Source organism: Spermophilus citellus, assembly GCF_964194105.1.
Source record: "Spermophilus citellus genome assembly, chromosome: 8".
In the NCBI taxonomy this organism is placed as follows: Eukaryota; Metazoa; Chordata; class Mammalia; order Rodentia; family Sciuridae; genus Spermophilus; species Spermophilus citellus.
This window is the reverse complement of record NC_138189.1, coordinates 129,716,078-129,739,127: the sequence shown is the minus strand read 5'-3', so window position 1 is coordinate 129,739,127 and position 23,050 is coordinate 129,716,078. Positions and strand designations below refer to the sequence as shown.

The 23,050-nt window shown below is 33.1% G+C and overlaps 1 protein-coding gene across 5 annotated transcripts in view; it reads right to left on the bottom strand.

Moving 5' to 3' along the window:
- The window catches only part of LRBA (LPS responsive beige-like anchor protein), a 755,692-nt gene that overhangs the window by 525,344 nt on the left and 207,298 nt on the right, over nucleotides 1-23,050 (bottom strand). For all 5 annotated transcript variants that reach the window (XM_081304745.1, XM_081304743.1, XM_081304747.1 and 2 more), the window contains exon 31: nucleotides 14,419-14,552. In XM_081304745.1, coding sequence (XP_081160871.1) covers nucleotides 14,419-14,552 — 134 coding nt within the window. The remainder of the gene's footprint in view (nucleotides 1-14,418; nucleotides 14,553-23,050) is intronic.

Genomic DNA, 23,050 nt, shown 5'->3' with positions numbered 1-23,050 from the left:
TATGATCAAAATATAAAAATATTATGCTTTAAAAAGAACAAGGTCCCTCTTTCCCAAACCTTAAACAGTTATTGATTTACTGTAATAGATTTTAAAAAGCATCTGTATTAGGTTGGAGGCTGCACTTGGTCCAGGGAAAGTTATCAGAGCCCAAACACTGTGAGGAAAGCATTTAAGTAGAAGAGAAAACAAAGAAATATGATGTAATGGCATGATGAAGGTTATCTGGTGAATTCAGGTTACAATAGATAGAGAGATAGAAATAAACATATGTGAATGAAAGCATCTATTTTTTTATTTTAAGATAGGGTCTTGCTAAATTGCTTAGAACTTGCACTCCTTCTGCCTCAGCCTCCCAGGCCGCTGGGATTACAGGCTTGCAGGCACTAATTCTTACAAATACTTTAATATTATATCTGTATAAAATACCTATAGATATCAACTCTAGCCATTGAGAAGATCTGGAAAGAATAACATCTTAATACCCAATATCCACTTCTTGGATTCTGAATACTGTTCATAAAAAGAAAGAAATGGCTGATTAAGATGTGTGCAGAAAAATACAAAAATGAGCTTCAAAACATCTATTTGACCATTCTAGAAAACAAGTAAATGGCCAAGGAATCACAAGATATGTCAAAAGAACATGAGAAGTCAGCTTGACGGGATTCCCAACTGTGGACAATAAGTAATGAAAATAAGTAATGACAGTAATTAATAATAACCCATTAAATACAGTAGAAAACAGAGGGCATATTTATATGAATAAACTGACAGTTTGAGGAATAGGATATTTAAACAATTTCAAAGTACCCCAACACAACAAAACACTTGTGAATTAAATACAGAGTAAATTTATATTATCCTGGCAGTTACCACTTTAATCAAGTGATCAAAGTTGTCATCAGTATTGGGATAAATAGTGGTGGTTCAGTTCACTAGGTAGTATATACTTTGTACACTCAAAACTATTGGATTCAATCTCCAGCATCCAAAAAAAAACACCACCACATGACTGAATTATTTTCTTTTCAGTCTAATTCTATAATACTCCTATCAAAGAATACTCTCTAATGATGAGGAAGTAGAAGATTAAGCAAAATCAGGAACATTCATTTGCATTGTTTCCAATTTTAGACAACTGACAAAGATTCTAGCTCAATCAAACTTTAGTTAAGTTCCTGAAACTTCTCCTAGGCCCATCTGTGAACTTCCTCATAAAACCCAGTTGTAGCAAGAACACTAAGTCAAATTAGCAGGAACCAACCCTGCCTCCATTCTATCCTCCATAAATGACCACCCTCGGTATCTACCCTCCAACTTTCCCCAGGTATTGTCTCATCATGCCTGATCATTCCTTATCCTCCAACCTGAACCAGGCAATATCAGAATACCTTGGCCTGTACTCAGCCAGAATCCCCCTGACCCTTGATGCTTCCTCTTAGTATTTCTCATCTGCCAACCCCCACCCCATTCCTTGGCTATAATTTCCCACTGGCCCATACTGCATTCATAATTCTAATTCACCCTGATGCTATGCTGAGGTTTCTTTTTCCCTCTTTCAACAGTCCTGAATAAAATCTATTTTCATCACTTTAAATATTGTCCAGCTGCTTTTCCTTCACATCAAAAGAACAATGTTTTCTCACAAGATCATACAAACGTTTGTAACACTCCTTTATTTTCTCCATATGTCATCTAAAAGTCATTAAACAAACAATGTAAAGGTTGATACATATTACAAATTTGCCTTTGGGAAAGAATCAACAATTTATACTCCTTTACTGTTGGTGAAATAGAATGCATTTTCTCAATTTACTGCTCATTTACAAAACTAAATGAGCAAAAATATAATGATAAAATATAAATGAGCATTTTTACCAGAATCTTTTTATTTACAGCATTTAATTAGTGATATGTACCTCTTATCATACATTACAAATACTTCTCAAATTTGTAGTATCTTCCTGAGTCGGGTTTATTTTGTTCAACTTAATGCTTCTCAGTTCCATCAATTTTCCTGCAAATAATTTAATTTTGTTCTTCTTTATGGCTAAATAAATAAAACTCCACTTTGCAAATATACCATGTTCTCTTATCCATTCATCTGCTGACAGACACCTAGGCTGATTCCATGATGTGCTATTGTGAATTATTGCTATAGTATGCTGATCTCATTCTTTTGGATAAATACCAAGGACTGGTCCAGCAGAATGATATGGTGATTTCATTCCCAGTCTTTTGAGGAATCTCCATACTGGTTTTGCCATAGTGGCTGTAAAAATTGACACTACCACCAACAGTGTAGAAGAGGCATAAGAATCCTCTCCCCGCATCACATATCCTCACCAGCATCATCATTTGTGTTCTTGATGACTACGATTCTAAGTGGACTGAGATGAAATGTCAGTGTAGTTTTGACCTGCATTTCCTTGATGACTAGAGATGTTGAACATTTTATATAATTGTTGGCTATTTGTACTTCCTCTTTTGAGAAGTGTCTGTTTAGCCCATTTGTCCATTTATTCAATGGATTATAATTTTTTTGGTCTTGAGATTTGTGAGTTCTTCATATATTCTAGATACTAATCTTCTGTCAGAAGAGCAACTGTCAAAGACCTTCGCACATTATGTAGATTCTCATAGAACTGTTAATTATTTCTCTGCTGTGTATACAAGCTTTTTAGTTTAACACTATCCCATTTTTAAATTTTTTTAATTTTAAATTGTTACATATGACAACAGAATGCATTATAATTCATATTACACACATAGAGCCCAATTTTTCATATCTCTGGTAGAATACACAAAGTAAAGTCACATTCTTCATGTCTTCACATATGTCCGTAGGGTAATGATGACCATTGAATTCCACTGTCTTTGGTACCCCGTGCTCCTTTCTTTCCCTGCCCTCCCCTTTTCCCTTTTGCCCCATCTAGAGTTCATTTAATCCTCCCATCCCCCCAACACCCACAGCACATTATGAATAAGCATCCTTAAACCAGAGAAATCATTAGGCATTTGTTTTTTTGGGGACTGGCTAATTTCACTTAGCATTATATTCTCCAGCTCCATCCATGATGTTATTCTCTTTTAATGTTGAATAATAGTCCATTGTGTATACATACCACATTTTCTTTATCAATTCATCTACTGAAGGGCATCTAGGTTGGTTCCACAGTTTAGCTATTGTGAATTGTGCTGCTATAAACATTGATGTGGCTGTGTCCCTATAGTATGTTGTTTTTAAGTCCTTTGGGTATAGACCAAGGAGTGGGATAGCTGGGTCAAAGGGTGATTCCATTCCCAGTTTTCCAAGGATTCTCAATACTGCTTTCCATATTGGCTGCACCAATTTGCAGTCTCACCAGCAATGTATGAGTGTGCCTTTTCCCCCACATCCTCATCAACACTTATTGTTGTTTGTATTGGATAGCTGCCATTCTGACTAGAGTGAGATGAAATCTTAGAGTAGTTTTGATATGCATTTCTCTAATTGCTAGAGATGTTGAACATTTTTTCAGATATTTGTTAATTGATTGTATATCTTCTGAGAAGTGTCTGTTTGGTTCCTTGGCCCATTTATTGATTGGGTTATTTGTTTTTTTGGTGTTAAGATTTTTAAATTCTTTATATATTCTAGAGATTAGTGCTCTATCTGACGTGCATATGATAAGAATTTGTTCCCAATTAGTAGGCTCTCTATTCACCTGATTGTTTCTTTTGCTGAGAAGATTTTTAGTTTGAATCCATCCCATTTATTGATTCTTGATATTAATTCTTGCACTATAGGAGTCTTATTAAGGAATCTGGAGCCTAATCTGACATAATGTTGATTTCGGCTTACTTTTTCTTCTAATAGATGCAGTGTCTCTGGTTTAATCCTTAGGTCCTTCATCCACTTTGAATTGAGTTTGGGGCATGGTGAGAGATAGGTGCTTAATTTCATTTTGTTGCCTATGGATTTCCAATTTTCCCAGAACCAATTGTTGAAGAGGCTATCTTTTCTTCAATGTACATTTTTGGTGACTTTGTCAAATATAAGGTAACTGTAATTATGCCAGTGGAAATATTTCCTGAGCTACAGGAGTCCTACTGAAGCAGTTGCTGCCTATGTCTATATGTTGAAGTATTTCTCTCATGTTTTCTTGTAGCAGTTGCAAAGTTTCTGGTCTTATTTCTAGGTCTTTGATCCATTTTGAGTTGACTTTTGTATACAATGAGAGGAAATGAGTTTCAATTTTCAACATATGGATATCGAGTTTTCCCTGCACCATTTGTTAAAGAGGCTGTCTTTCTCAAGTGAAAATTTTGGGCACCTTTGTGGAGAATCAATAAATGTAGCTGTGTGGGTTTGTGTCTGTCTTCTATTCCATTCTATTGGTCTACATAACTTTTTTTATGGCAGTACCAAGTTGTTTTGTTATTGTGGGTCAGTAGTATAATTTGAATCTGGGTATTGTGATGCCTCCAGCATTATTCTTTTTGTCTATCTTAACCTGGATGAACTCTCTGGCCAGTCATTTGGTTCTGGGTAGATATTCAATGAGTGACATTTTTACACCAGAGGGGCAAAACTCTATCCTCAGATCATATATACTATCATTTTTTCTGTTCATAAGTGCCATGAAGAGCTCCTAAACATGCACAGACCACAAATTAGTTCACTTTTAACTGCCTCCAATTTTCTTTCTCCATGCCTGAGCCACCCTGTTACTTTATTAACATCCCTAAACCCTATCCCTAGGAAGGAAGATTTAAGACTTGGGGCTCACGTTATCATTGGTGCCTCATGAACAAATTCTCTTTAGCAAAATTTCTCACTTTTTGCCAATGACTGGCATTCTGTATAGTGTGCAAAACAGGCCTGATTCAAGAACATAGGTAAACTTACTGAAATGAAGTGCCTTTTAAAAATGTCACTAAAAAAACACTTAAGAAACTAAAGGCACAGCACTAAAAAATGACAAAATCACGGAATTTGCAGGGAAATGGATGGCACTAGAGCAGATTATGCTTAGTGAAGCTAGCCAATCCCTAAAAAACAAATACCAAATGTCTTCTTTGATATAATGAGAGCAACTAAGAACAGAACAGGGAGGAAGAGCAGGAAGAAAAGATTAACATTAAACAGAGACATGAGGCAGGAGGGAAAGGGAGAAAAAAAGGGAAATCACATGGAAATGGAGGGAGACCCTCATTGTTATACAAAATTATATATAAGAGGTTATGAGGGGAATGGGATAACAAACATGGAGGGAAATGAATTACAGTAGATGGGGTAGAGAGAGAAGATGGGAGGGGAGGGGAGGGGGGATAGTAGAGGATAGGAAAGGTAGCAGAATACAACAGTCACTAATATGGCAGTAAGTAAAAATGTGGATGTATAACCGATGTGATTCTGCAATCTGTATTTGGGGTAAAAATGGGAGTTCATAACCCACTTGATTCTAATGTATGAAATATGATTTGTCAAGAGCTTTGTACTGTTGTGAACAACCAATAAAAAAAAGGAAAAAAAAAAGAAACTAAAGGCAAATTCTGACAAAAACTTAAAAAAAAAAGAATCAAATCTAGAATTAACTATTATAAAAAGAAGATTTTGGGGTTGGGCCACAGTGGCACATGCCTACAATCTCACCAACTTAGGAGGCTAAGGCAGAACGATCCCAAAATAAATACCAGCCTGGGCAATTTAGTGAGGCCTTGTCTTGAAAATAAAATTTTAAAAGAACTGAAGATGAAGCTCACAGGTAGAACACTCCAGGTTGGATCCCTAGTATCTTTATAATAATGATAATAATTATAATTAAAATTTTTTTAAAAGTAGATTTTCATCATTTTCATTTACCAGACTAGTATAAAACAAAACATAGCCATAAATGTTTGGCAATTTTTGCTACTCTAGAAGAAAACAGTTTAATTAAAACCTGCCATTGCCCTATACCACTCCTAGAACTTTCTCAGGCTTACTTAAATTTTCTCTAGGAATTCTGATTCAACTTGCTCTTTTAGGTAAGGCAAATATAAGTTAAATTCTAGGTACAGATAAGCATAGTCAGCATGTACTTAGAGGTTTTATGGATTAAAGTGATTAAGAAAGCAAGGATCAGAAGGGGAACTTGACCTTCCTTGAAACATGCTTAGTCTTTAGACCTAACTTGATCAATAATCATCAGTTCTGATTACCAAGTGTCAGAAAAACATAAGGATCCAGAATTCTGAATTATGTCTCTTATCCTCCAGGCTTGGCTCCTCTAGGATATTCACACAGGAAATGCCACAATCTTCCACAATCAACTTCTGGGTAATTACTAAACCCAAATCTGACAGTAAGTATATTCCTAATACAAAATGAATTCAAGTAAAATTTTTCTTTTCTTCAACATACGTCCCTCCCCTTCAACAAGAATGGACTCTTCTTTTTACTGGGAATTTTGTATTGCTGACATTCCCCTCATCTTTGCCATGCTGGCTTAATGGAGAGCTAATAATAATTACATTAAAACTCCAAGCAGGGCTGGGGATGTGGCTCAAGCGGTAGCGCGCTCGCCTGACATGCATGCGGCCTGGGTTCGATCCTCAGCACCACATACAAACAAAGATGTTGTGTCCACCGAAAACTAAAAATAAATAAATAAATATTAAAAAAAAAAAAACCTCCAAGCAAGTTCCTGGTGTTCAGAATATATAGAATTAATTTAAAACTGAAATCGAAGCACATGTTTCTTCAAGCTTACAATTATTTAAAGTACACATATCAACTCCTATTTCATCAAAAAATATTTTCGGTTTTGCATTTTTACAACAGACTTTCAAATAAGAGGGCAAAACTAAGCAAACCTGAAAATTTTTTCACCCCTTGGAATTTGGCATTTCTGAGAACCAGGTCCAATCCTTCCATTCATACAAGTACTTTAGGAACACAACAGCTTATTATACTTGCAGTTTTCTAGAATCTTCACAGTAATGTGATCTTTGAACAATGGTAGACTAGTGACTTCTATTATCAGTGACTAATAATATTTCTCATTTTTATTTTTTTATCTAATCATAATTTTTAAAGACAATATCTTTATTTTAAGTATCTCATTTTCTCTAAAAATGTATTGATAGTTCTTCCTGGACTTTTCTGAAGTTGATGAAAAGGAACACATAAGGACCCATTTATTTAAATGTAGAGATGGAAGTAATAAATACCAAGAAAATGTTTATACAAGGCTTTATGCAGTAATTGTAAAACAAAATTAGCTTTTACTATTCTAACAGACCATACTTTAAAGAAGTTGAAATACATATTAAAAATATTTTAAAAGGAAGAATATTGTTAGCTCTAAATAAAAGGGCAAAAATTATTTTTTTAGAAAATATATTTTTTAGAAAAAAATGTCAATTTTCATTTTTAAAGCAGAATATTAAAAAAACAAAATATAGCAAAAAGAGACTTTTACAAAGTGGTCTTTTTAAGTCACAAGGCATTTGGTCAATAACAATAGATAAAATAACCATTAATACTTATAAAGAAAAATTCACATGAAAGAATAAGATGAATACATCAGTAATTTCACACCAGATTATCCTTCATTCCCACAAGAGAGAAAATACAATTTCTGAATACACTCTACATCTTTTCAACTCAGATAAAAATATACACTTATGGAAAATTTGTTTCATATTAACTTAAAATTAAATATTCCTAACAAGTGGTGACACATACAAATGCAGAATCCACTTCCAACATGTGGAAGAATACGGACTTATCTTTTCCTTATCCATACACTGATAAACTGACTCCTTCAAACTGACAGTTTTCCAGACATTCAAAAGAACAAAAAGGAAAATGCAAATAGATCATCTGTCTAGTATCTATCCAGGGAGTAGTCAATTGTTTATTCAAGATCCCTGAGGGTCTAAATAACTAATGTTCCTTGCAATAAAGAATCATTAAAACAAATGCCAATTTTTAATCCCTAAAGACTGGTACTCTATATTTGTGTGTGCGTGTGTGTTGTGTGTGTGTGTGTGTGTGTGTGTGTATCTGTGTCTCTATCTCTTGGATCAGTTAATTCTACAAGGAATTGTATATATGACCAGTAAAAACTCAATAAATAAATGAAACTTTTTTATTGAATAGAAAAAGATAAGTCAAAGATTATTATGACTCAAATATTTTCCCTAACATCAAAGAACTTACTAATTAATAATGTGCATGGTTCTGATAAGCAGAATGGAATCCAATATTTAATAAGTAGTCAACTAGCTAAGTTTTGCAAATTAGCAAAAACGCAGCATAAAATTACTGAAGAATAGTGCACCTAGTTCCTTTACTGAGTTAGGCTCAATTTTGCTTTATTATTAATGCTTTACAGCATGGTAGGAAAACACCATAGCTTATTTGATAAAAAAAGGTAATGGCAAATTAATATACATAAGCATAAAACATTCTAGATAATTAAGTCTTTGGTCACAACTTTTCCAGATTTTTATGTATTTACTAAAATTCTGGGTTTATTTTCCTTTTATTTTTTTTAAGCATACACAAAGGGTACAGCTTGTCCTCTGATAAATTTCTTTTACCCTACTTGAAGGGAGATTTCCCAATGTTGCTATTTGATTATGCTTTTTTGCTGATACAAGATTGGAGACACTAAGGTATGCTATTCCAACTGAAATTTGAAATCTGCATACTGAAGACATTATATATACTAATTATAGATTTAGTAACCTATACTGTTACAAAATGAAAATGTTCAAATCCTCAATTTTTAAGCTAAATTATAAAATTATTTTAAAGATAATATTTCAATAAGAAAAACTTTGATTCCACATAAAGTTGACAAGCATTAATTCTTTTTCTGGAATCAATCTCCCCAGTCTTAGTTTCTTTTCAGTTGTAAAATATAGAAATCCCATTTTTATGTTAAAATTTTCAAAGAGTTTAAATCTTTCTGCTATGAAACTCACATTTTATGTTTTCTATCAACAAAAGGAAATTCCCACTTATACTAATAAATTATCTTAAGTAAATTTTTAATAACCAATAACATTATAACATTATTACTGAATTTGAGCAGTTCATTTTTTTTGTTGCTCATTCACTATAAAATTCAAAGCTATCATGGTTTCGAGGTATAAAGGGTAAAGCCCATAGAAACAAATATTAATTGCACTTTCATATAAATAAAATAATCCAAGACCAAAGACTAATTCCTAACTTACTCAGATGTACAAACGGTCCTGCTCACCATACAATAACCACAATCAAACCATCCTCTAATTATTTTTTCCAAATCCTGCTAGAACCAAGAAAAAGAGAAAATACTTATAATATATAATGCAAAATTAATTTATAATATATAGATATCCCCCAAAAGCTCATGTATTGAAGGCGTGGTCCTCACTGTAGCAAAGTTGAAAGACAGGGCTTCTGGAGAAGCGATTGGATCATGAGGACTTTTATCTCATCAGTGGATTAACCTATTGATAGCTGAATTAGGACTACTAGGAAGCAATAGAAATTGTAGGTGGAAGGACAGGATCAGAGAAAGCAGGTAAGGGAGGGTTGTCCTAGAAGTGTATTTTCTTATACTGATCCTTCCCTTACTGCCCACTCCCCATCTCTTCTTCCTGAGCAGCTTTCCTCTGCCATGTCCTACAACAGTGAGGTACTGCCTTTTCAGGCCAAGCAATGGAGCCAGCTAACCAGGGACTGAAACCTCTTTCCTTCTCTAACTTGTTTTTTCTTAAATATCTGTAATGGTAATCAAAAGTTGACTAACACAAAGAGACTAACAGATTTCTACCTAATAAGGTACAAATGGAAATGTGGTAGACAAAAGGATATAAAGTGGTGTCACAGGGGAATAGGAAGTAGGATGCTGTAAACACATGATTAGTTTTTTCTTATCAAGGCACTAATCTTCATGGTATTAATTAATAGAATATAAGTAATAAAATGAAATTGAGAAATCATATAACAGTGAGAAGAACATAGTAAAAAAGACAAAAAAGGAAAGAGTCAGTTTTGAAAACCAAAATAAATGAAAAGAAAGGAAGATTATCACAAAGAAATTTGAAATAACTGGAAAAGAAATGAACCATTTTAAAGTATAAGAGGTTGACTAGTAGTATAGCTCAGTATGTGTAAGACCTGGGATTTATCCCCAGCATCAAATTATAAAAATAAATTAAAAAGGGAGATTAATAAGGAAAAGAAAATCATTTTTAAAAATTCCAGGTCAACATGGAAAAAATTGAGAACATTGAGAAATACTACTACCATAAATTATACTCTTGCTCACATCCCGCTCAGGCAATAAAATTTGGGTTTCCTCTTCATATAACATGCTGGCTACAGAATAAAGCTAAGAAAGAGAAAACTGCATGAAGAAACCACAGGACACAGGAAGTAATTTTAGAAAGCAGGGATGGGATGGCTCTTCGACTTTAGGGGTGAGCTTCCACACTGGAAAAAAGTCACATGCATTGCGTAATACATTGTGTGGGAGGGGCCACAAAATCGTTTGCAATGCCAAACCTAAATCTTCCTGGGGAAAAGCCTAGTAAAGATGCTCAAATAAGCTCAAATAATTTACAGGTGACATCCCACATTATACAAAAATTAAGTAATGGGTATAATACCAATATGTATGATTTTCTATGAATTAAAAAAATTACTTGGCAAATTTTTACTGACTTGTTTATTTTATGGTCCCAAGTCTATCGGTTCATAACATTTTAAATTTCCAAGTGCATTAGATGTACTTTAATAACATTTCATTAATCTCCTTTGCACTATTTTCTGTTCTTTTTTCCTATTAAAGTCAATAATTTATTTAATGCAAACAGACAGGGAACAAAGATGACATTGGTATTAAAAACTAAAGAGGAAGACAATTCAAATTGTAGGTGATGTTTAGAGAAGAGTTTAAAGAAGTCTGTTAGTGTGTTCAAAAGTGTAGGACCCTTATCTGTGACAATCCAGGAATATTGTCTAATGAGTCTAATTTTATGTCCAATAATAATAATAGAAGCATTTGAAGAAAATAAATCTGTAGTCTAAGAACATAAAGGGATTATTATTAAATGATGGGCAGCAGTGAGCCAGAGAACCTTAAAATTTCAACTGCCTTATGTGGCTTATATTGGAGAAGTAACTATCTTAACTAGTAAGGAGCACTTTTAAAAAATATCTTTTAATCTTAATTTTTATTGTAGAAAGATATTATATGTCAGATGTAGAAAAATCTAGAAATACAGCTGGCCAAAATGACCCATACCTGTAAACACAACTATTTGGGAAGCTGATGTAAGGTATTGCAAGTTCAAGGCCAGCCTGGCCATATTAGTGAGACCTTGTCTCAAAACAAAAAATAAAAATAAAAAGTACTGTTGGTATAGTAGCTCAGTGGTAGAGAACTCTTAGGTTCAATCCTAGTACTGCAAAATGAAAAAAAAAAGAAAAAAGAAAAAGAAAAAAAAAAAGAAATAGCCAAAATACAGTTTTCTTTCATACATATAAAAATAATCTTTTCTGAAAGTTTTGCTTTCTGCCTTACTTTCTAAATAATATATTGCAATTTGCATGTTCTTAAATATTCAATAAAATTTAGTTATCAAAATAATTTAAGTAATAGGGGGAAAAGTACATTATAGGCCATATCAATAATACAGAATTTTGTAGTTTCTGGCCAATAAATATAATAGTCTTCAAAATAGTAAATTATCTTATAATTCTGCATGCAGTTTTCACTATAACAAATGTACTGGGGAAAAAAATCTTCAGAAAAAAAGATATAATGATGTTTTGTGTCAAATTAACCCAAATATCTCAGCTTTTTCTATTTCTTATCTTTTCTAGAAGCTCTGTGATTTAAATTTTGAAGAATATACTTAGAAGTCATCAAAGGGGTCCTATTTACTCAGATCAATAAACTGATTGAAGTGCAATACATTCAAAATAAGAGAAAATACTCAGTGTATTTTGAACTTCTCAAATTAATACATTTAATCTGGGAGTAAGGAATTCATTACTATGGAATAAAAAAGATGGTAAATATACTGTTTCATAGGTAACAGTAACTAATACAATTTTTCTCATAAAGAACTAGTCTAGAAAAAACACAGATGATTTTTTTTTATTTTTTTGTAGTTGTAGATGGACCGAATACCTTTATTTTATTTGTTTATTTTCATGTGGTGCTGAGGAATGATCTCGAACTCGGTGCCTCTCAGGTATGAGACAGACACTCTACAATTGAGCTAGAGCCCCAACCTCCACAGTTGACTTTTGTTAAGGATTTTCAATGAGAAAAAGGAGCAGGTATCCATATGCTTAAAACACAATAGATTGACAAACTGTTTCTGGAAAGAGGGGGATGCCGGAGTATATGAAAACTCTATACTTTCCATCCAATTTTTCTGTAAGCCTAATAGTGATCTAACAAAAAAATCCACTAGTTTAAAAAAATTACAACATAAAAAACCAAGGCATAACAAAATGCTATCTAATATATAAAGCCCTGGGTTTGATCTCTACTACAGTTTTTAGTTTCCACTTGGAAATTTATTTTATACCTATTCTATGTGTGGATCAGGAAAGTCTCCTAAAGGTTCATGTGTTGAAGATTTATTCCTCACCTATTGGTTACTATTGGGAGGTAGTGGAAACTTGAAAATGGGGTCCACTTGGAGGAAGTAGGTCACTTGGTCTATATCCCTGAAGGGTCTACCTTTTTTATTTTTTTTAACCTTTATTTATTTATTTTATGTGGTGCTGAGGATTGATACCAGTACCTCACATGTGCTAGGCAAGTGCTCTACCACTGAGCTACAACCCCAGCCCCCTGAAGTATCTATCCTATCCCTAACCCCTTTTTGCTTCTGGGTCACCATGAGATGAATAGCTTTGCCCTGCCACATGCTCCCCACCATAATGTTCTATCTTCCCTGAGGCCCAAAGTGTTGGGGCCAAGTAACCATAAACTGAAACCTCTGAAACTATGAACCAAAATATATTTCCCCCTTTAAGATGGTTACCTCATGTATTTTCTCACAACAGAAAGCTAACACACCTATTTTCTCCTAAGAATGAAAATAATATGACTACTGATGTAATTCTGAAAAAAAATAGTAAATTTTGAAAATCAAAATTGTCAGTAGTCCAATTGCACAGAGATAATCAAGTAATTTTATAGAATCTTGACCATATATAAAAAGTTTAAATAACAAAATATTGCATATATTTTTACATAAATACCGTGAACATTTTGTGTTACCACTAAACATTATGAAATTTGTAAAAAAAATTAATTGCATTTAAAACTAGGAAGAGATAGTTTTGTTAATACAGTAAAATAACAAAAGTGGGAGAAAACAACTTAGAGAAGACAAATAATCATAGTATTCATTTTGGAGATACATGACTATAGTATATAGAAAGTGTGAAAAAGACCCTGACTACTCACTAGTAGGCAACATCAAGTTTGAACCAAACTCTCTAAGACATACTAGTTTGCCAAATAAAATAGAACAGCATATAGAAGGCAAAATCTTATCTAAAATGTCCCAAAACAAGTAAAAACATTATTTCAATTCTTATAATCCACTATGGTATTCCTTCAAAATTCCTTTATTTTTCATAAACCTTACCGTAGAGTCACAATATGAGTCCTCCCAAGGTTATTTTGTTATTAATTTTTTTATAAAACAAGAGAAAAATACTACTGACATAAAATTACATCCATTTTCCTAACATAATGTTAACTTTAAGTTTTCCTGGTATCATCACTAAGCTACCAGTTAATATATAAGAATTTAGGTTCTTGTACTCATGTATTTTTATGATTTTATACCAGAGGGAATGTAGTAGAAGGGCAAAAATAAAGGGCAAAATAAAATTGGTTGCTATCAATTTTTTTGAACCAGCATGACTCATACTAGAATGATGCCATTCTTCAGAGCAGCTCTCCTTTTCTGAGACTCTAATTCAGAATAATATGCAGAAAAAAACACAGTAGATAGTCCATAAACATTCGACAATCACCCAGATTTTTAAGAGCTACATGTTACCAAACTTTCTTATTTAAACCATCATCTACATATATCTTCTCAAGTGCTGGAAAAATTAGAAGAAAAAAGTATTTTTATAAAACTATCAATTATGCATACATTCACCCATTCACCTAACCAACCATATCTCTAATCTATTATACACTATTAGGTTTGAGTGGAGAAAATGCTGAAATATTTTATGTAATTTGTTTGATTTTACTCAAATTAAATGAGAAAACTAGTAAACAATCAACAGTATAATAACTGTTTCTAATGTACCTAACAAACAATTTTATCAAAAATCCTAAGTTTTACTAAAATGGGATCTAAAAACTTTTTTGTTGAAATCATTGATAGCTAACCTACCTGGAGACTCTCCTCCCACATCTGAAGCTTGAGCTGAATCTACTGAAGAAACCACACTGACAGCATGGGCAGATACATTTGGAGTAAGTGTGGAAGGTAAGGCTGCTGATTTTTTTGTTGCGATGATGACACTTCTGTAATAAACATATAAAAATACAGATCACTTGAGTTAATTATGTGAATTACAGAATAAAAATCAGAAAACTAGCTTTTTATAATTTCCTATTTCTATTTTTTTAATACTTTGTTTTAGTTGTAGTTGGACACAATACCTTTATTTGATTTTTATGTGGTGCCGAGGATCAAACCCAGCACCTGCATATGCTAGGCGAGCAGCTCTACCACTGAGCCACAACCCCAGGACCCCATTTCTACTTTCTAGTAGTATAATATAGACTATTCTCCCAATATGAACTCTCTTCATTGCTTCATATTTATCTGTTTTTCATATTTATCTTCATATTTATCTGTTTTCAATATTTTTTTAGAACTTAGACAATATCCTATGGAAATACAAGAATGCACTTTAACAAAGGTACTATACAGGATTTTTTAAATTTAGGATCATCTTTAATTATCTAATACATAAAATATAACCAAAAATATATTTTAAAAAGGAATTTTGGCACTTAAGTAGAAAATTAAGTTTTTCTTAAACCTGCAAATAAAATCTGAAAACTCAAAATGTTTCTCTAAGAATTTTAAAGCCCTGCTAACTTGAAATCATAAAACCTTATCAATGTTATAACGAATTCCTAACATGTATATAACTCACGTTTTTAAACCCAAAGACTTGGGGGTTTAATATGTCTTTTGATAATGTTCTATTGACAAACAGTGTACAAGTAAGAAAAAAACTAAATGGAAAAATATCAAATAATCGAAGTTGTTCATCTTGCGTAGTATTCAAACACAGATATTTATGATATACCAATTTCAATTAAATTGTAATACTTTATATGAAAAGAGTAAGTAAAAGACCTTGTTAGACATAACTTAAAAAGCATTTTTAATTGAAGTTAGCTCCATAAACATGCAAAAACCTAGTTAATGAGGTAAAAAGGACAGCTGATATATAATGCACTCCCACAGCAGTGCTTACTTTTAATTACCTGGTGTTAACCATAAGCCTAAAGTCTTCAACATTCAATTTATTTAATCACATCTTTTGTTGACAATACTATAACTGCAAGCTGCAAGTATTCCCTTAATAGCTTTAAAGTACTCAGTTTCTAAACAAAGTTAAGTTCTTGATCCCAATGAATGCATTCAAAAGTAGAAATTACGTAATTTTGGTATTTTAAAAATATATTTTGTTGTTATTTCAAAAAGAGATAACACAAAGCAAAATAGGTTCCGTTTTACTTCAGTGACTATCATGTGAGGGCAAACAGTGTTACCAATTAAATCAACTTCTCTTGTGCTAGGCATGGCTTATTCAATGTACTTGGGGGTAGCTGGTGTCACATCATTATAAGGGTGACTGCCAATGTTAACTATACACTAAAAAATAGAAGCAACAGCCACCTGAGCCCCCTATCCAAAATGGTGTGTTTAAATCACAGCAGCTTATATCAGATGAAGATTATTGACTTAAGGGGGAGTAGATATGACCTCGGGGCATGTGTGTATGCACACACGCACATGCTCCTCTGTATATATGTGTGATGGTGGTACATTCCAAAAAAATGTTTATTCCTTCTCTAGACATAAATTTACAAACCCATTATTTTGGAGAAGCAAAAAAGAAATATGAAGAATTCATTTTCACTTTTCTTTACAAAAGACAGAACAATCACAATCTAATTTACTACTCATACAGCATATAGGTACTGATAGACACAACAGAAAATATTCAGAATACTGAAGTTGCTTTTACTATAATTAAAATTTTGGACATTTACCTCCCCAGCAGCCCAACAATTTCACTCCCAAGAAAACCCAAATCCACAGAAACATACAATCATGTTCAGAAATGCTTTATTCATAATAGCCAAAAAATGGATATAGCCCAAATGTTCTTTATGCAGGAAAACAAATTTTTAAGATGGTGATATACTACTCAAAAATAAAATGATACATACTACTGATAAATATAGCAACATAGAAGAATCAAAAGCATTATGCTGACTGAAGGAAGCCTCATACTAAAGAACACATACTTTATGATTCCCTTTACAAGAAGTTCTAGAACAGACAAAAGTGATCTATAATAGGAAAAAGGTCAAATAATAGTAGCCTCTTGGGACAGGGAAGGGTTATTTGGGAAAGGGGAATTTTTAGGACTGATGATACCATGATGAGTGTTTTGTGTTATACAAGTATATAAATTTGTCTGTGGCTTTCAGGCTGGGGGATGTGGCTCAGTGTTTGCCTAGGGCATGACAGGCTCTGGATTCAAAGGGGAAGCCTTCATCATATGTAAATTTTACCTTAAAAACATATACTGAGAGCTGTTGTGACTCAGTGGTAGAGTGCTGGCCTAGCATGGGCCAGCACTACATAAACATAAATAAATAAGGGTACTGTGTCCAACTACAACTAAAAAATATTTTTTAAAAAAAAGTACATTGATCTCTAAATAGATATTTTAACACACTCAGTGTTTAAGAGTAAACGCATGTCTGAAACTCACTTGCAAATGCATCCAAAAAATAAGATTTATGGATGAATATACGGAAAGTTACATGCCAAAGCATATACAGCTAGAGCTGATTATGGAACTGCAATGATGGATCTGTGTGTGGTCACTGTTCAATTCTTTCTACATCTCTGTATATCAGACCATTTTCATACAAAATATTTGAAAACACATAAAAGTTTCCTACAGATGTTTCATAATATGAACAAATTCCTATTTGTCAGAGATGGTTAATTAAACAAACTAAAAGACCTGACAACTTCATTTCTGATCTGTTAGCCTACTTCTATTAATAACACTTCCAGTCATGGAAAATAACTTTTTTTTATATATTAGATATTTTTTATATATTAGATATTAGATATTTTGGGGGAGAGAGAGAGAGAGAGAGAGAGTGTGTGTGTGTGTGTGTGTGTGTGTGTGTGTGTGTGTCACTGAGTTGCTGAGGTCTATTAGAGTCTGTAAACAAGTCTGGATGGCGCCTGGCATTTTGCCAGAGGGAGTGGTTTGTGAGGTGGTGCCAGTGAGCCATTAAGTGTGGAGATTCCTTATTGGTTGACTGCTGTATCTAGTTTATGTTAATTAGATAAGCTGTGTGGAATGTATATGTACCCCTCCTGTCCTACAATAAATGGCTCCTACTACTGCTGTATCAAGGTACACAAGTTGTTCGTCACCCCCCCCCCCATTATTTTGCTGCAGCTGGACTGCAGCAGAGGCCTACCTCAAACTGGCAATCCTCCTACCTGCCTCAGCCTCCAGAATGGCTAGGATTAAAGGTGTGTGCCAATGCAGCTGGACAAAAATACCTATTATTTTATTCAGTTCAGAAAATATTGTCCAATATCTTGTACACAATATTAGGAATAATACATATGAAGTATGGCATCCTAGATGCATTTGTATTTAACTCAGCATTACTCAAACATTTGAACACCAATGCTCTGATGGTTACTAAGCATGCTGTATCATTCCACAGCTTCTTCCCATGGTAGGTACCATTCCTTTGCCAAGATGCCTTGCTTTTTTCCTACTTGCCCCAAAATTTCCTTCTCACTTTTCAAAACCTTGCTCTCCCCAGGCCTACCAAGTCATAGTTCATAATTTACTATTCATTATGCTCCAACAAAATCCTATCATGCAATGTAAAGCTGAAATTGATAACAATGATTATAATTTAATTAAGACAAACAATATGTCAGGGATTATAATTCTCAAAATGATACTAAGGCATCTATTACTTTCGTTTTTAAAACTTAAAAAGTAAAGCTCAATAAGGTAAAGTAACTTGCCAAAATAAGTTGAACTGTCTACAAATCTACATTTGTCTAAAACCAGAGCCTCCGATTTGAACTATTTCCTCATACCAACCTTTTCAAATGTTTTGCTTTTATTAGTAGATCATAGTTATACATAATAGTGAGTTCTTTATTATGATATTTATATATGTACATAATGTATTCGATTTAATTCCTCTTCCCTTGCCTCCTTCCCTCAAGTCATACTGACTCCCTCAAGTCATACTGACTTTTTAAAAAAGTTAACTATTGAGATATAATTTACCTACCATACAATTCACTCAAAGTGTACAATCAGAAAGCTTTTACTATGAGGCTAGGGTTGTGGCCCAGTTATAGAGCTCTCACCTAGCACATGTGAGGCACTGAGTTTCATTCTCAACACCACATAAAAATAAATGAATAAAATAAAGGTATTATGTCCATCTACAACTAAAAAAGATGTTTTAAATATTTTTTAAAAGGTTCTACCATGGTCACAAAATTTTCCAATCATCATAGTAATTATACTAACATTTAAACATAATTCTGTATTATAATCATCTATAAGCATTGGTAACAAATATCATCAAAATATAACATTATGCATGTAGTACCATTAAATTACCAAAAAAATCTGTTCAAAATTGGAAAAAAAATGTATTCTTTACTCTCATTATAATTACTATACAAAAGAGAAATAAAATTAAGGAATTTTTAGATTCACTGATTGATTCAAATCACTTTTAAGGAAGTAACATAATATTACTTCAGCTTTGGACCACACAAAAATAAAGAAAATTTGAAGTCACAATTATCAAATTTGGGAATATTTTCATAATTATTATAAAATCACCATGCAAAAGACTAAAATCTTCAACTGAAGGTATCTTTAACCCATCATGTTACCTAGAATGTTAAGTGTAAATCTAAAATAGTAAAGCATGTCCTACACTTTAAATAATACAGAAATTTAAGCAAACCACTACTTTGCATAAATCATGAAAGAATGAACAGCTCACATTATCTTTTGATAAAATGCTTTAAAAACACAAAGAAAATGCAATATGCATTACACCAAATCTTGAGAGCCTATCGGGCATTGTGGTAGGGATATTTTCAGTACTATTCTCAAGCTAAAGTTTAAAAGTGGTTTGGTTTGTTTGGGTTGGGTTGGTTGGGTTGGATTTGGGCTTTGGGGTTGGGTTTTTGTACTGGGGATGGAGCCCAGGGGCACTCTACTACTGAGTTACATCCTTAGCTGTTTTTATAAATCCTTTTAATAAAACTTTTGAGACAGGGTTTCGCTAAATTGCCAAGGCTGGCCTGATCTGCAGCTACCCAAGCAGTTGGGATTATGAGCATGCAAAATGGCACCCAGTTAAGTTTGTTGGTTTGGGGGTTTTTGATGCTGGGTGAACCTAGGGCCTTGTTCATGTTAAGTAGGCACTCTACCTCTGAGCTATACCCCAGCCTTCAAATTTCTATCGAAGAGACAAACTGAAATCCTTTTTTTATGTTTGAGGAACAAATAAGTATCTGAAGTTTTAATAACACCACCAATTTTAACAAAAAGTACTTACAATTTTTTGTCATAAAGACTGTGGAAAACGTATAACTAGTTAAGGAAACTGGTTTTCCAAACTATTAATTTAAAATTACATATAAAAGGATAAAATTTCACTTAAGTGTTTTTCTTCAGTAACTTTAATAAATACTTAATATTCGTGAGCACTGTGCTAAGAACACACACAAATTATTTCATTTATGTTTATGACAACCTGGAAAGTTAGTGCTATATATTATAATCCCCACTGTACAGATGAAAAGAAGGTATTCCTAAGACACTTCAAACTGCAAGTAAAAATACTGCTGATTTTTTAAACCTGAACCCTTTTTTTTTTTTTAAGTTTCTTTTACCTATTAACAGCAGGCAAGTAGCAACAGTATGTTCTAGATAACTAAGGATCAGAAGTCCCATTTCTGAATTATATCAGCCTTAAATACCACAAACCTTCACATAAATGCTATTTTATTAAACATGCAATTAGTCCACTAAAGGAGAAAAGAGCATTTTAGTCCAGCACTTTAGTCCCTAAGGATCTAGTTGAAAAGCCAGACCAGCCCTTGAACTTTATCAAGATAAATCCCTGGCATGCACTAATCTCTAGAGAGGATCTTCAAATTAGATAAGAGCAAGAATTTTGGCATGGGAATAACACAAACACCTTTCCTTTCACAAGGGCCCACAACCTGGCAGCCTTTCAGCAAGGTTTCACTCATGAAGCTGTTACTCTAAACTTTCCAGCTATTGCTTGGAAGTTGATAATTCTTAAGATATGAGGAGAGTTGTGATTTCTGACACAGCATTCCTGAGATAAATACATGATCAGAGGGATGCTTTGAAATTCCCAAAGATATTCCACTGACCAATGGCTGCATGAAAGTGTTTCAAAAGGTGTCTCTTGCTAAGAAAAGTAAGGGATAAAACAGCAGTATGCTCCCCATCAGACAGTATTTTAAATGCATACCAGATATATGTTAAGTTCCATACAGCATCCTGGAAAATGCGGTAACCAAAATACTTTCTCTCATTTTGTTTTAGTAAAACCCCTTGAAATGTATTCCTAAACATGGTTTCCTAAATGAGTTCAAAATTTCACTTAAAGCATCAGGAAGGCATAGAAATTAATTTCAACACCATTTAAAATAAAAGCAATGATAAATTTGGCATGTCAAATTTTCCATATGTACTTTATGAGGCATATATAAATATATCTTTTTTAAAAAATCATAAGCTCTCAATTTTTGTACACTGATTCTTTCATTTAAAAATATATCTTTGGGGGCTGGGTTGTGGCTCAAAAGTAGAGCGCTCGCCTAGCACATGTGAGGCACTGGGTTCGATCCTCAGCACCACATAAAAATCAACAAATAAAATAAGGTATTGTGTCCAACTACAACTAAAAAATAAATGTTTAAAAAAATATATCTTTGGACTGGGGATGTGGCTCAAGCGGTAGTGCGCTCGCCTGGCATGCGTGTGGCCCAGGTTCGATCCTCAGCACCACATACAAACAAAGATGTTGTGTCTGCTGAAAACTAAAAAATAAATAAATAAATATTTTAAAATTCTCTCTCTCTCTCTCTCTCTCTCTCTCTCTCTCTCTCTCTCTCTCTATATATATATATATATATATATATATATATATATATATATATAATTTAATCTTTGTTAACATTTCACTTCAATACACAGTATTCTATCTTTTTCTTTATAATGGCCACATAGTTCAGATTGAGTATTCCTTATCCAAAATGCTTGGGTTTAAAATTGATTCAAATTTCAGATTTTGGATTTTTGAATATTTATATATATTTAATGAGATAGTGTGAGACAGTACCCAAGTCTAAAAAAACTTCACTTGTGTTTCCTGTGTATCTTATACATAGCCAGACAGCAATGTTTAAAAATATTTTAGTGCACCTATATTGTAATTCTGATCCATCACATGAGGCCAAATGTAGAATCTTCCACTTGTGGTAAATTGGTGCTTAAACAGTTTTGGATTTTAAAGCATTTTGGATTTCCTAATTAGGATGTACAACCTGTATTAATTATTGCATAAAATAACACATGAAACCAATCTTTCATAGGTCAGCAACTAAATTCACTATTACAAGTAATGCTGCATTGAGCACCTCAAGAACATGGTCAGACTGCCTAAGTTCAAGTATTAGTTCTTCCATTAACTATCATAAAAACTGCAAGCTACTTCCTTAACTTCTTATGTCTCTGTTTCTTCATGTGTACAAAGGGTTAAAAACAGTAATTATCTATTTAATGCATTTAGAATAAGATTTCCATAGAGAAAAAGCTCAATAGTATCAGTTTAATTATGAAATTCCTCTTTCAGAAAAATTTTATAGTTGTATATTTCTTCTGAATAAGCTTTCAGAACTTATATATTTTAATTTTTAATTAACACTGCCTATTTGCCCTCCAATAAATTATAGCAATATACCCTCTCAAAAACAGAAATGGAGCTGGGGTTGTGGTTCAATGGTAGAGCACTTGCCTAGCATGCATGAAGCACTGGGTTCAATCCTCAGCACCGCACATAAATAAATGAATAAAATAAAGGTCCATCAACATCTAAAAATATTTTTTAAATGTTTCTTCATACCTTCATTAGTTATAGGTATCATTTTAAAAATCTCTTCTTATCTAAAATGAGGAAAATTATTTTCTGGTTATTTTAATATGATTTCCTTCTATATTAGTAATGTAAATATGTAAAAATGTAAATTCTCTCCAGTGCTGGGAGATTAAATCTAGAGCCTTGCACATACTAGGCAAACCACTGACCTACATCCCCAACTCCAGTATTTCTCCTTATATAAACTGCCTATACCTATCATTTGTCCAGTTTTGTCACATTTCCATTTTATTGATTTGTTAGTATTATATGTATATACAGGGAATGTAACACTTAAGTGTAACATGTATCTCAAATACTTAGTGCCAATCTACGGGCCCCGCCAAGCTGGTTAGTACTGACAGCAAAGGAGTGATGGGTAGTCATGTGTAAGTTACAATCCCCTGGCCCCCCCAAAAAAGTTATTTTACACACAACTAATAATCTTACTGGTATGTAAATAAACAAAAATTTGAAATGCTGTACAAACAAAAATATCCTTAAAATTATTATAA